Source organism: Eurypyga helias, unplaced genomic scaffold (assembly GCF_000690775.1).
Source record: "Eurypyga helias isolate BGI_N326 unplaced genomic scaffold, ASM69077v1 scaffold19112, whole genome shotgun sequence".
NCBI lineage: Eukaryota > Metazoa > Chordata > Aves > Eurypygiformes > Eurypygidae > Eurypyga > Eurypyga helias.
The window spans coordinates 1-15,335 of NW_010236980.1; the positions used below are offsets into that span (position 1 = coordinate 1).

General features: G+C 51.6%; 1 protein-coding gene across 1 annotated transcript; it reads left to right on the forward strand.

The window, feature by feature from the left end:
• Positions 1 to 205: 205 nt before the first annotated feature.
• CHGA (chromogranin A (parathyroid secretory protein 1)) lies at positions 206 to 12,080 on the forward strand (the record flags this gene model as incomplete). The annotated part of the gene is made up of 7 exons (XM_010147305.1): positions 206 to 282; positions 4,281 to 4,374; positions 4,799 to 4,867; positions 7,055 to 7,153; positions 8,777 to 9,283; positions 9,744 to 10,213; positions 11,997 to 12,080. Coding segments are annotated over 7 exons (1,400 nt in total), but the record flags the coding sequence as incomplete, so codon positions are not given.
• Between the last annotated feature and the right edge of the window lie 3,255 nt (positions 12,081 to 15,335).

The following is a 15,335-nucleotide window of genomic DNA, read 5'->3' on the forward strand; positions in this document are numbered from 1 at the left end:
GCGAGGGTGCCCTCCCCGCCCACCCCTGACCCTTCCCTCCCCTCCTCTCCGCTCCCCAGGGAAGGCTGAGGGGAGGCACAACGCACACTTCCAGCTGCAGCACCCACGGATCACTTCCACCACAGCGGGAATACCCTCTTCTCCTCTCCTATGTTTAGTAGTTTAGGATTTCTCTGCTTGTCTCCCAGCGGAGGTGAATAACAAGCTCTTCTTTTGCTCTCCTCTCATTTTACAGCCATCTCTCTTCCCGTGAAAAACGACCTGAATAAAGGGGACACTAAGGTAAGGATGGGCCTTTAGCTGAAGGGGCAAGTGCAGATGTGATGTTTAACCTCCCTCTAGCTGGCTGGCTTTTGGCTGCCTCTGCTGAAATGACCTGTAGGAAGTGGCAAGGATTTGCATGAGATCCCTACAGCAGGATTCATCCACCCCCACTCCCTCCCTCCCAGGGTTTACCCTTTGTGCCTCTACTTCTGGGTACCTGGGCAGGAGGGAAGTCCCTCAGGATATACCAAAGGGACCAATCAAGCTTGTCTAGAGAGTGGTGAGGCTGGAGATGGAGGTTGGGTATAACCCTCTGCAGTCCTCCTACTTTCAGCTTTTCAAAGATCCCAACAGGAGGTGACTCAGGGGAGAGTGGGGGGAGATGTGATTCAGGAATGGGCATTGTTGGAACTGTGTGTGCTTGGGGGTGTATATACATCTGTGTTTGCATGTGTGTGATGTGTTACTTAAACATGCATATTCTTAAAAAAATAGGCAACTGGCTGCTCTCAGATTGCTAATCTGTCCTCAGCTACTACTCAGCCTGTCTGGGTGGCTATGAGCAGTGTGCAACTTGGCTGACCTCTCTAGCCTTCTTTTTTAGGCTTCTGAGCATACATATGTGTCATAGCTCTCTGCCATTCAAGGCTGCACTTCATGAGTGTGTGCATTCCCAGTGGGCTTTTGGCACCTTAATGCTTGGATAAGTGTGCTTGCCTGTGTTGATCTGTAACAGACACCCCCTCTACCCCCACTTCCTGATAATGCAATACCTCTAGTTTTTCAGATAAGCTGATCTCCTAACTGCTCAAATTAAGACTGCTACAGAAATTAATGTCCGGAAAGGAAACACCATCCCTTTCCCACCCCCTACTTCTTGAATATCTTTGTTTCCTATCTTCTAGCCACATAATGTTTTTCCCCAGGCAGCAGAGGAGGAGAGCATGTTCATGTTGCTCTCAGCCACGGGCTCCATTGTACAGTGTCTCTGCTCGTTGTTACCTACAGGGCAAGTGCCATGAGAAATGCCTCCCTCTCTCCTGTCAGATGTGCCTGGGCCTGGAGACCTGTTGCTCTCTTAAGACTTTTAGCCTGCTTAGCCCTTGCTGGTGCTGAGCCATGAGCTGTGGGCCACGAGGTGCCTGATTCAGGCTGTGTGCTGCTAACTGAGAAAGGGGACTCAGGGCATGCGCTTGCCCCTTCAACTGATCATGCCAGTGTGGGATGCTCTTTGGGCATTTGGTGGGACAATCCATTAATTCTACAATTTTTCTTGTGAGTTCTATTCCCTGATATGTTCTATGAGGAAAATATGGCACTTTGCAGAAAGCCACATTTAGGTTTTTTGGAAGCTGGTGCAAGCCCAGGGAAATGCTTCCACCAAGGGAGGATTGTTTCCCAAGCCTCCTGGCTGGGTACTGCTCTGACACAGGCCCTACATAAGAGAAAAAAAATCAGACCGCAGCTTTCTCATGATTTTTGCTGCAACTGGAAGGAGCCTTTAGATGTTTTCCTAATGGCCCTCTGAGACAGAGCCTTTCAATGAAGGAAGTCCTGGTGTCATGGGACAGACTGTGACAGGGATATCGTCACATGGGTACAGCAGTGAGCACTGCAGCTCTTCCTACACACCATGCTGCTCTAGACATGCTCTGCACCACCAGAATTTGTGGGTGGCTCAAAGCTGTGAAATGGGTAGTCAGCATCTGAAGGTCTTTCCTGGACAGCTCATCAGAATTCCCTTACACCAAGGGCTTTCCACTGGGAGCTGAACACGACCTAAGCATTTACAATATATCTGGTGTTTGCCAAGCATAGATGAGCTCAAACATGGTGAAGTCTATCCTTGTAAGGACATGATCCTTTGGAGATTTCTCTGTAGGGACAGCGTGAGCAGTTCTTAAGGATCTAGTTACACACTCACAGTTAAAGGATAGCTATGGTAAAATTCCAGCCTGAGTTTCTGCACAGCATTAATTACATTTACTTGGAAAGGATCTCCTTAATTTCCTGATGCAGGCTGTTACTTCATGACCTTGTAAAGCCTCACTCTGCAAGACTTCCTCTTACAAAAAGTCAAGGAGAGTGCTGTGGAATGACTGCACTCATCATTTCATTATGTTACAAAGTTCCTCCTCAGAGCTGGTTGTATTTCTGTGGTGACTGATGTGTTCCTTTGTGTTCAGACAAAGACCTTAAATCAGCTTAGAAGTCTTCAAAAAGATTGTATGGAGTATTTCATTGGGCCAGGTGCTTATTTCTCATGCTGAGAAAGTCCTTACTTCTGAAGCTACATCAAATACTGCTGTAATAAGTGGCTTCAGAGATTGGGAAACGTGGGAGGGAAGTATCAGAAGCTGGGGTTTGTTGTATTTAATGATAGAGTGAAGTGACTGAAAGTAATCCAGAATCAATGTTAATGGATTGCTTGTGGTATAGAGGAATGATACCAGGGAAATTTCCCTGCTTGCTTTTTGTTAGATCTTTCCTGTTACATTTTTAATCCAGCAGGCAATCCTCTCAAACTGTGTAAGTAGTTAAGAAGAGTTCAGCATTTTATGACTGTGATCCGCAAAAGCAGAATTCTCTCCTTACGCAGGGTGAAAATTTGCCCATTCCAGCTAGTCAATCAATATATCCAATTGCTTGAATGTGCAACATTGTAGATGACTAGGAATTGCTGACTTGTGTTTAATTTCTACAGCAGCTGCGGTCTCTGCTCTCCTAAGAATGGCACCTCATGAAGGAGGTCGGGGTTCTTAGGACCGCCTGCAGAAATTATCACGAGAAAGAGGTTTAATGAGTGATTCCACTACCCCCCTACCCCCACCCCCAGCCCCCAAGGCTTACCTGCATCCTTTTTTTTCAATTTAGGCTGTCTTTTCCACAGGCAGTTGTGAGCCCTGCATTCTTTCTGGGCTACTTTATAAATAACCATTCTTTTGAACTGGGCAGCCTGATTCCTACTAACCGACACCAGACTGTAGTGAATGCTGCTTTCTCTCCTGTGTGACCACTTGGGTCTACCATGACCACACACCAGGGCTCCTGGCAGTGGGTGTCAGTGTGGCGAGGATGCCTTCGCCTCTGGCAGAGGTGCCACGTTGCCTTTGCATTTCTGGCTTTGATTCTCCTACCACACATACAACCCTGGGTGATGCCTGTGGGGTCAGCAGGGCTGTTGTCACATGGGTGAAGGGCTAGGCCTGCCATCTCAGTACAGGTGACAAACTAGATATATAATGCTTCTCGTTTTACACCAAATAAAAGGCTGCTGGAAAGGGCAGGCCCAGAGGTCATCCTGTCTGGGAAGCTGCTTCAAGCTGTTGTAAAAGCTTTGGAGGAAAACGTGGGAACTTCCTTGATTTCAAATGACCTGTCTCCATGTGCAGCTCTTCGAGTCTTATAGGTAGCCTGAACACTCAAACACAAGGTTAAACACCTCTCCAGAGTGTCCTTCTCTAGGGCTTGAGAGCAGTATTTCTCACCACTGCTTGAAGTACAATTTGTCTCATGTCACCCTCCACGCCTGGCTGCAGTCTAATCAGGGTGCCCTCCTCAGGGCTTGAATAGCTTGCAAGATTACAAGGTCACTTACAGAAGAGCTTGATCACTTGTTGCTCTCTATGACCTGCCACTGAGCCCTTTTATGAGCTATATTGACTTAAAAGAGGATGATTTGGGGCTCTTTATGTATATATCCAGATCTCCTATAATCTCCTGATGTGCCCACCCTCTGGATTGAGCTGGAGTTGTGACATCCTCAGCTGAAGTGTGCATCATGTTGAAAAAGCTCTTTCCGTTTCCATGTGTCATTTGCTCACTTCTCAGTTTTGGGAGGTACCTTCTGTTCCCGCGTTCGATAAAACAGGAACTGAACATTCAGTTCTGGCTCAGCCAGCAAAGCAAGATGTGTGCCGTCATCTGCTGTATTTCAGCCTTGGTACCAAATAGATTCAGGAAAGAAAGAAATTTAAAAAAGCAGTGCTTTAATTTATATTTTTGTCTCTTTCTAGGTGATGAAGTGCATTGTGGAGGTCATCTCTGACACTTTATCAAAGCCAAACCCCCTGCCAATCAGCGACGAATGCCTAGAAACACTCAGAGGAGGTACATGCTCCGATTTAGTGCTGGTTATCAGCAAGAGCAGAGCTGGCAGAGACACAAGCAGGGGCTGGTCCTGCTCTGACACATGTTCTAGCACCTGACAAGGGGTCCCCAACACACTCACTCTCCACATGGTCACCCCACTGGGCTGCACCAGCCCCCAGGGATGAAGCTGCTGCTGGGCCCCGGCCATGCATCGCACTGGTACCATGGCCAGGCGAGGCACTGGGTGACATGAGCTGCCTGGTTTTCATGGGACCTTCCTGTTGTCTTAATGACATGGTTAAGAGACGTGGCAGCAAATTAGGCCAGGGGACAGAAAAGAGTAATCAAAGAGGGAAGTGGCACCTGGGGTTCTTTTTTGTATCCTGGAGGTGGGAGGAGGTTGTCTTTGACCACTTTCTGTACCAAGTCTCCCCTGTTGCAGATGAACGAATCATTTCTATCCTTCGCCACCAAAATTTATTGAAGGAACTTCAGGAAATCGCTGCTCAAGGTACAGTGTCCCTACAGTTATTTGGGAAGAGGGGTTTCGTCTGTTGTAGCCTCTTGCACAGTTTTGTTGTTTGGGCTTTTTTGTATTTTACATTAATTTGACATCATATAAACGTGCCCTAGGAAATAGAGTTCCTGGACTTCCAGTAGAGACCGAGTGAGTGGGGGCAGGAATCTTGCTTATAACAACTCCAAAATGCATCCAATGATTTAAATGACTGTCAATGTAACTTGCTGGTGATGTACAGCATAGGCTTTTTGGGGTGGGAGAATCCTGAAAGGAAATTACTGTGATTTAATTCAACAAAAAATCACCAGCTCCCAAAAAAGAATGGAAGACAGGAGAACCTTCACTTTATATGCAGCTGGAGTCTAGCACAAAACCCATGTGTTGCAGAAGGTAAGCCTTACCAAGCATCAGGTGGGACTTGTAGCTGAAAGACCTCAGTGAAAGCATCCTTGAGCTAATGGCAATTTTCCTGTTGCTTTCCTTAGGCTGAATGCAAGTTTCTTTGGTTTGGAGAGGTGCAGGCTGCTCACTGCGGGTCAGTGTGGGAGCAGCAGCAGCACAGAGCTGTGCAAAGGGGTGTGCATGGGGGAAAAGTGTGATTCTCAGGTGCCCTGGTCCCCAGAGCCGCTCTGCAGGTCCAAGGCAAGGCTACTTCAAAGCCAATGCAGGTCGTTCTGCCCGGGTGGCCCGGTTGAGACTACAGCAGGGCTCTCCCGAGGCTGCAGGGAGATCAGTTCCCAGCCTTCCCTTCTCCTTCTCCCTGGGGTAAGCCAGCCAGCAGTCCTCCCACAGCAGGGCATCCCTCTGCCTGCTCCTGTGTGACATGTCTGCCAAGGATGGATGGGAGACAGTGCCACCAGACTGCTTTCAGAGCAGGGAAGCCACAGAGACCACAGGGAGAAGGGAAAGGGAAAATTCAGGAAGTCAAGATTAGGAGAGAGCTCCATGCAGCTCCCAAAGCAAGAGTTTGGTCACTGCCCAAATGTCACTGATGGAGGGGCCAGCCAGGCAGTGATCCCAGAGAAGCTCCACAGATGATCCAGAAGAACGAAACTTGAAGCTCCTCAGTGTGCTGGGATGCGGCTGCCTAGGCAAGCCAGAGTTGGGATGGGGAGTGCTCAGCTGTCAGACAGGCTGTGCCCTACTCCAGCGTGGAGTCCACATGAAGGGACCCATTTCACAGAGATGCATCTTGCTCCGTTCCTTCCTTGCCTTGAGCCTGTCACACTGTTTTGTCCTGGGGTAACATGAGTTCTGCTCTACAAATCACAGGCACTGGGGATGGGAGAGTCACATAGCCCAAGGGAAAGGCAAAAGTGTTTACTGGGGGCCCTCTGTGCTGGCTGCAGCTGGTCTTGGTCCAGGTGGAGAGCTCCTACCGTCCAGCTCCGTCCCTTGTAGGGATGGAGAAGACCTGGCTGGCAGTGTTGGCTCTTGCCTTTGCATGAAGGCATAGAAGCATGGTGTGAGCTGGGTTAGTCAGAGCTCAGTTGGTTGCCAATCCCGTTGGGATAGGACTGCCTGGGGAGTGCTGGTTGCCAGGACAGCTGTGTTCTGACCTCCTGCTTGTGCTGCCTTCAGACACCTTCCTTCAGTGTGTTGCTTTTGTCAAGCTGGCTCTATAATCCCAGGGGCCAAGGTGTGGAGCCTTGGAACGCCGGACTATCCTCGGAGTGGAAGTGAATACTACTTCTCCCTCACAGGGAGCATCAGGAGAGCAGTGCCCTGGGGAGAGGGGCCCCCATGACCAGGCCAGAGAGCACAGGGTCTCTCAGGGCTCACCTCGACAGACATATGTGAGCAGCAGCTGGCAGGAGGCAATTTTTATCCTTCAGTACTCTGATGCTGAAGTCTTTTGTTGGCCTCAATATGCTGCAGTTCAGCCTCTCTTATTCCCTAGCTCTCCATCAACATTAATTTTCCTAGCAACCCTGCTTCTCTGTTTGTTTAAAGACTTTTTTCTTTACTGCAGATGATGTTTTTGATGGTGGCTTTGTTACTGCAGTTGATTCACATATTCTCTAGTCTCAATTCTGCTCATAGCTCCCCCTTGGCAGATTTGTCCATTTTAGAAAATACACATAGAATTATAAAGGGCACAGAACTATTCTCCTACCTCTTCTTTCTGAAACACAGGAGGGGCTGTTGTCTTTTCCTACTTTTTATTACTTGACATAGGTGCCAATGAGAGAACTCAGCAGCAGAAGAAAAACAGTGGTTTTGAAGATGAACTTTCTGAAGTCCTTGAAAGTCAGAACGACAAGAACAAGCAGAGAGGTCAGTGTCAGCCTCCCCCCAAGGAAATCCAGGTCAGGCTGTAAACAAGGATGTTCTTTCTAACAGCCTTGATATGTCCATCTGCTTCTCATTTAGGCATCTTCTTTGATGCTGCCATTGACACACACAAGCAACCCCGTGTTTGCTTTGCTCTTATTTACCAGCTTAAAACGTCATTTCTGAGCTGTAGTAACCAGTGACGGTCAAGTTACTAAACTGACACTGATCTTTTCCACCCTGCGGTGAACGCCATCACTCGCTCCTAAGGCTTAAAATGAGTCACAGCCAGGGAAATCCCTTCCTGAAAGACTCAGTGGTGTAGGCAAGAGCAATCTGGGTCTGCTCCTGCCACCCTTGTTTCCAGGCATCCAAGATAGTAGGTTACAGGTGTGTGAAGGGAACATTGAATCTGGGATACACACAGTCCCCATACAAAACACCTGCATCCTGGGAAGACCACATTCGGCTGGGATTTCCCTCGTCACTAGGTTTCTATGGCCTGGTTAGAGTCAGGCAGTGCAGCAGAAAGGAGGGTTTGGCCCCTTCGCTTTTCCACATCAGGAAGACACAATGCCAATGTGGGGTGAGATGCTTTCTCATCCAGCAGCAGCACCCTGCAGAGGGACTCTCATGGGCCCTGGGGCATGTGGCTGAGCCATGGCAGCGCGGTGATGCCGCAGCGTCAGTCTGAAGCTGCCCAAAACAATGAGGAGCAATACCCCTGGGGCTGCTGCTGAAGCCAGCGGGGCCAAAAGCCAACAGAGGAAGGGTGGCTCTGGCTCTCCCTACCACTAAGGGAGACCCAACCCTCTTGCTCCAGCAGCGTGGAGACTGCATGAGGATGAAGTAGAGCATGTTGGGCTATTCGAGTCTGTCGGCAGCCCAGTAACACCAGTGCAGTGCCTCCCTGGCCGGCATGCAGCCTGGCGTGACCTGCTCTCTGCATCCCCTCACTCCAGCACGCTCCTCAGCCCTGCTTCGGGCTGCCCTCGCCTTTCCATACCCATCTGGCTTTTCCCACCGCTCTTTAGTCCCCTCCTCCTCATCTTTCCTTTTTAAAGTGATTTCTATGGCTAATTATGTTAAAAGATGCTGGTCTCTGCATGAGCAAGAGCAAATACCCAGCCCATATTTAGCTCCTGCTGAGTAGCTGTTTGCAGAAGCAGAGCTTGCCCCCCGGCCCTGCTCACCCCCAGACAGTGCTGGCTCCCTCTTCAACCCGGTGGGAGAAATAAGGATGCAATGTCAGCATAGCACCTGGAGCAGGGAGAGCTCTGCAACAGCCGTATGATGCTCCTAAACTCTTTCGTTTTCTGTGCGAGCTGGTTTCACATGGGACATTTGTTACTGGCATCTCAAAACGGTGATGAGGACTGTGCCACAGCAAAACACTTTGGCACACATCTACCTTCAGCCTGGCGAGTCTTTCCAGGACAGCAGGCACCAGGGAGGTCACTGGCTTGCTTCAACACAAGCATATGTTGAAGTGACCTGTGAAAGTATCCCTGGGCTGGTTAAGCAGATTGCCGAGTGGGGCTGAAGCTCCCCAAGAACAGCATGAGCTTGGCTGGTTGTGAAATGAGCTCTCAGGAGAGGTGATGCTTCTTGCTCCTCCCTCTGCAGATGCCGCAGGGGAGCGCCCTGATGAGGAGCAGCCCACAGGGTCCCTGGTTGACCTGGCGGCACAGAAAACCCAGCAAAAGGAAGATTCAAGGGAGGAGGGGAAAAACAGCCTGGAGGGAAGGGAGCCCAGGCCACAGGATGCTGACTCTGGAGAGAAGGAGGACGAGGAGGAAAGGGAGAGCAATGAGATCGGAGTAGCAGAGGATGCCTGGCGAGACAAAGCTTTGGACAACCACATCAGCAAAGACTTCATCGAAGGTGAGCGGCAGCAGCAAGTGGATGAAGAGGAGCAGCCCAGAGGCCCCAGGGACAGCCTGGAGCTCGAGGATGAGGGAGAGCAGCCATCGAGACAGGGCCAGGAGCACAGTAAGGAGGCAGCAGGAGAGCGTGTGGAGCGGGAGGATGACAGAGGAGATGAAGCTGCAGAGGAGGACCCTACCGAAGCAGAGAGGTCACTTGATTTGGCTGAGGAGGACGAGGAGGCTGAGGAGATGCAGGGAGACGACAGTAAGTACCCCAGACGACTGCACAGATACCTACCTGGGGTGAGCTGAGAGCACTGGGACAGACGGATAAGAGGCTTTAAAGCCTAAAAGTTCAGGCAGGTGCTTACTGGGTTTACAGCAACACTCTTGCCAACAGCCACCCAGATGCCCCCACAACCACCTGACCATGTGGGCGCACGCAGAGTGGGAAACACAGGCCCAGCAGCTACCCTGCTGCGGACTGCTCGGTTTTCATAGTACCTGGAGGCAACTAATTTCTTGATCTTCCTACGTGCTTTTTTGACTGCTGCCTCCAAGCCCTGTTACTGACAGGGTGACGTGAGAATGGGTATTTCTAGAATCCTGGGGAAATGGGCATAAGTCAGGAAACCCACCTTTCATCACCTCTGAAAGCTCACTTTGGAGGTAGAGCATAACCAGGTTAACACTTGGACTCACTGTTGTGTTTAATGGTCTTTCAGATAATGACGATGCTCTGGGATTTGGCAAAGATGCGCAAAGTTCTGAGGAGGAGGAGGAGGAGGAGGAGGAGGAAGAAGAGCAGCCCCGGGCACTGAGAGGAGGAAGGCATCAGCTGGAGAATGAGGGGATGCAGGAGGACACTTTCCAGGCCAGGGTTGCCAAAAGCGAGGAGGTGGAGGAGGAGTCCTCCAGGGAGTGGGAACCTTCCAAGAGGTGGAACAAAATGGATGAGCTGGCCAAGCAGCTGACATCAAAGAAGCGCATGGAGGAAAACGAAAGTGGGGAAGACCCAGACAGGTCCATGAAAATGGCATTCAGGTCCCGCAAGTATGACTTCAGTAGTCCAGAGGAAGATGTGAGAAGGTCATGGAAGCATCACTCAAAGGAAGACAGCAGTGAAGGCTTCCCGCTTGCTCCCATGCCTGAAGAAAAGAAGGACGAGGAAGGCAGCGCTAACAGGAGAACGGAGGTTGGTGTACATAGGCTTAAGAATAAATCCTGTCCTGCTATTACTTGGGAAGCCAAAGTATGCTTGGAGATGGAGATTCTATGATTCTATGTGGATGGCACCTTGGCATTATGCAGCCAGCAGCGGTTCTCTGTGACATTAAGGACATGCTTGGCGACCCTTTATTTGGCCCTAGGTGTTACTGAGATTTGCATCTGGCTGCCTTTGCATTTACTTGTTTTAGCGACTACTGCAAAAACATCCCCTGCCCCCAAGAGTCTTAAAAATGAGACAGGACCTTGACGTTGGTCTGTGCTGGACATGGTGACCAGAGCTATATCCGAAGCCTGGGCGTGAATCTTGTGTCCCAAAGCCCCTCCGAGTCAAAGGGAAGGCATTCCTTGGTTCAGGGACAGAGTGAGTAGTGTCAGACCTTCCACAGAGGTAAACCAGGGGGGCAGCCGTGGTGAGAGCTATGGGGTTGGAGTGGAAATGGTTGACAGAGGTGTGGATACAGCTGAATCAGGCCCCCAAAGTCAGAGGCCTCCTTCCCTGATACCTCACGTGATGCTGTGTGGGAGCTTAGCACTTCCCAGGCAGTCAGGAGCAATGGTTTTGCCTTTGTGCTGAGGCCCCGCTCCAGGCTTTGATGTTTATTTGGGATAGCTCTCTGGGTTTTTGCTCCGGGACAAATCACAATCGGTTGCCTGGGAGCAGGCTGGGGCAGCGGGTGAGTGAAGGCAGTTTGCTGCAGCTCTGTTACCTCCAGAACACCACCCCTCTTGCCTTAGTTACACACCAAAACGTTGCCCACCAGCATCCCCTGCTGATGGGGCATCTCCAGTCATGTGGGTTCAAAACAAAGCCAAATGTCTCGGCTCTGAGCAGGGAGGCAGTGGGCCTGCCCCAGCTGCATCCTCACCACTGCCCAGGTCTCTCCCCCAGGAAGGCTGCTGCCCACCCACCCCTCTCAGCAGCTCCGGGGTGCGCCTCAAGGCAGTGGGCTCAGCGTCTGAGCGAGGAGTGGGAAGGAGTTTGGTGAGGCTGTGAAACGGCCATGTTTACAGCTGCAATAAGACTTTTTGGGGTGTTTTCTTTAAAAACTAGATCAGGGCCTCTGGTAGACAGTGAGGAGGTGTCAGACCGGGCACCTGGCAGTGAGGGAGGGGAAGGCACAGGCTCTGGCTCTGCCACAACAGCTGCCACCCCGTCGCCTCTCCCAGCTCTGGGGACATGTGGCCGTGTGGCTTGGCCAGCGTGGGCAGAGAAAGCACTTAGTTTGCTCCTGCAGAGCCTGCTGCTGTGCTGGGCGAGCAGAAACAGAAAACCCTCTTCCAGTACTGGGGCACGTGTGGACACTCAGCACAGCATGGGGAGCAGGGACACCACCGTCACCTTCCTGAGCGGGTCACATGCTGCACTTGCTGTAGGCACCCAGTGTCATTTGGCAGCAGCCACGCCAGCACCAGGTCCCCAGCAGCTACCTTCCTCCAGCCCCACGCACTGGAGGGGAGAGACAGACCCACTGGGGGCTGCGCTGCCTGGCAGTGGGGCTGGGGAAGGCCGGTGGCTGCGTGTCTTGTCCTCATCACCAGCAATTTAACATTAAGACAGGACTAATTAGTGTTGCACACAAGCCTCTGTCCAGAGGTGCAAATGCAGAAATGGGCTGAGGGGAGGGGGTGAGATGTAGCTGTGCCCATCCCACGCTGACAGCTACCCCCAGGCAAGGTTTGCTGTAGGTCTGGGGTGGGTGAGGGCTGCCCACGCAGAGCCGCTGACACATCCTGGGCTTTCGTTGCAGGACCAGGAGCTGGAGAGCCTGGCCGCCATCGAGGCTGAGCTGGAGCGCGTCGCACACAAGCTGCACGAGCTGAGGCGAGGCTGAGGGCCCCAGCTGGCGACGCGCAGGCAAAAGCCGACGCCCTCCTTCCTCCCCACCGCATTTTCATTTCCCGATTTAAAATCAATGACGCTGGAGCAGAAGCATTGTGCCTAGGAAGCCGACCTCGCTAGCACCCAGGCCTGCCTCCCTCCCCATAGTGTCGTGCCCATCGCCGCTTCTACACCTCACGCTGCCCTGTCCACACAGATGCTCGCCCACCCGCCCAGCTGGGTGCCAGTGGGCACGAAGCGCAACCTACATGTGTATTTTCTGTCCGGGTGGGGGTTTTTTCCCTCTTTTTTTAAAAAGACAAGACAGCTTTCTAGAAAGGTCTCCTTTCACTGGTAGTTTCACTGGGTAAAAACTGCAATAACTTGTTATCTTTCGATTAAAAGCTGACAACTCTGACTGTAATATATTCTATATAATAAATTTATCTAAGGAAAAATAAAACTGCAGTGGGTTCCTTCCTTTGCTTTGGCAGCTTCAGACTCGGTCGTCAGCACACTGCAGGGCTGGCGCGGCTCTGGCGAGAGGAGGGGAATGGAGGCCTCCCCTCCACAGACACATCGTGATGGTCTTTCCCTCCTCACCCAGGCTCCCATGCTGCTGCCCGCTGAGGCCCAGCATTGAGGATGCCTCCCTGGGGTCCTGAGCATGGCAGGGCTCTCCCTACCCACCTGGGCCCAGCGGTGCTGTACAGCCCGGCCCCGGGTGTCCCGGTGCTTCAGTGGGTCACCGCCGGAGTTCATCGATGAACGTGGGGCTGACCAGAGAGAAACCTGTTTGGAGGTTGAAGCACTGGGGCAACACCCAAGTAGGTTAAAGAAAAGAAGTAACGGATAGGCTAGTGATGAGGAAATCTAAGGGTCTGCGTTCCCCAGAGGTGAAGGCTGGTCCTGAGGGGACGCCCCCCAGCGTGTCAGCTGGCATGGCGCTGACAGCCAGGACTTTCCCTGTCCTTCGGCTGGATGCCAGCTGTGGGACCAGGTGGTGCCTGGGCTGGGGAAGCTTGCCCCAAAAGTCTCTGACCACCAATCCTAACATTTTAGACTTTTCATGTGTATTGGCAGGAGGGGAAAAGAGCATCCCACTGCCAGGGCTGTAACCCACCTCCTGGCTCGAAACGTGGTTGTGTCCCATCCCCTACAGCCCACAGAGCAACCGAGCCGCTCAGGGAATGGCTGGCTGCCAGGCTTTGAACTCAACTTATTCCTGTATCCTACTGAAAACAGCACCATTGGCACGGAGCGAGTTGCACTGGAGGCGGCTGTGCAGGCTCCCCTCGGTGCCGTCCCTCCTGCCCTGCGCCAGGACCTCTTTCCCGGGGAGGGCTGGGGCATCTGTTGAGGGGGGGCAGTGCCCCTCGCCCCCAGCCCTGGGTAGTGGCAGGAGGCGGCGGCGAGGCCAAGGCACAGCCCAGAAGCTGCCCCGGCACAAGGCACACGTCGAGACGAGGCGCAAGGCGAGAGCCTGGCTGGGTAAAGTGCACCGGCACGAGGTGCAAGTCTGCCAAGCCCACCCTGCGATGGCCCACGCATCAACCCCAGGGAACCGTGCATAGGAACAGAAGTGAAACCAAAGCTGTTCCACGGAAACAGTACTAAAATGCCAGCTGTCAGGGAGTTAATCCAGCTGTAAAAGTCACATTTTACATACTGATCTTCATGTAAATTGGAATTTGAATATTGTACTTCGCTTCTCCTTGGGGTTTTTGTGGCAGTCTCTGCCAGTAGCATCACCCACACAACCCCTTGCAAGCTCAAGTCTTCGTGTCACCATACATTCCCAGAAACCCTCAGCCACTCACCCCACCCCCGCAAAACAAAAAACCCAAACCAAAACCCCACCCAACCCCAAGAAACCAACCAACCAACCGTAGAAACGCAGCCATCGCCAAAGGGGTCGGAGAAGTTTTTCCGCAGAAGATGGCAGCTGCAGACAGAACTTGTCTGCTGAGGAAGCAAGAGGAAAAACGACGTCGCTTGATGGATCTACTGTACCTACTGTCCTAACCGGGTACTCAAGTAATCACACGCATCTGGGATGTGAGGACCTTCTTCAGAGGGGAAAGATGGAGTTCCCAGACTGAGCACTGGTCCCAGAGGGATGCCCCACGCGCTGGGAAATGCTGGCCCCCTGACTGGCTGTCCCTCTGCTCTACGGCATCTCCCCGCTCCCCGTTTGGCCTTGGGGCCGGCAGCGACGGCCGATCCCCAGGCAGCGGGCGCCCTCGCTGCGCAGGCTGGCTGCTGGGCGAAATGTGGTGCTGCTGGGCGAGACCTGCCCTTCCTGCACCAGCCAAAACAGGTCCCTGGTGAAAAATCCTGCCGGGTTTTGAGCAATAAAGAATTCCCTACCCACAATGATGAAGGAAGAATCAGCCCAGAAGCCTAAGCCAGGAATAAATTCTTACGTTCAGGAGCAGCCTGAATCCCAGAGATGTTCAGCTGCGTTACACAGTAAGAGAAAAATAGCCGATTTCCCACTCGTGTTAGAAGTCAAATCAAGTCCAATCTTGCTGGTACAAGGAGGTCCAAAGCAACTGCACCAGGGAAGGATGCGAAAACCAGATTCCCATGAAAACGGGTTTCCCCCATTGAGCCGCTGCCCTCTGCGCATAAAGAGAGAGAAAAACAGAACTTGTTATAAGGCATTTATTTTCATTACGTGTTGGAAAGGGACAATTCTGTCTTCGAAACAATTACAGAGATAATGCCACGATACCTACCGCATATTGCTTCACTGTCGAAACCAAAACATCGTGTGAAATAGGTGCTTGGCAAATGAAAACGAATCTATTACCACTGAAATCAACGCTGTTAGATGAAAGCACCATCTTCAGCGTCGGATCCGATCAGTCATGCAATTGAAGACAGATGCCAGATAGCAAGCATTTTTGGTTTTTACAGTAAGCCATGATCTTTTAAGGGTTTATATCGTTCTACACAAATTTAAGTACAAAACGGGAATTGTGTTTCAGAAATCATAGTGAACTGGGCCGAAACGACCCACAAGACACACTTAACACTCCACAGCTGGATCCGAACACAGGCATTGATGAACTTGCAAAACTCGGCACATAGACAAAACGGTCCCCAGGATTCAGACATGCTGAGGTGGGGAGCGACGCTGGAGAGTGAAGGAGAATATTCAGCACTACTCACACCCGGAGGGCCAGTTTCCTCAAAACTGTTGGGATCCCAAGGAACTGTTGTTACTCCATTTTAAGAACGACTGCATTTTAGTATGTGGTTC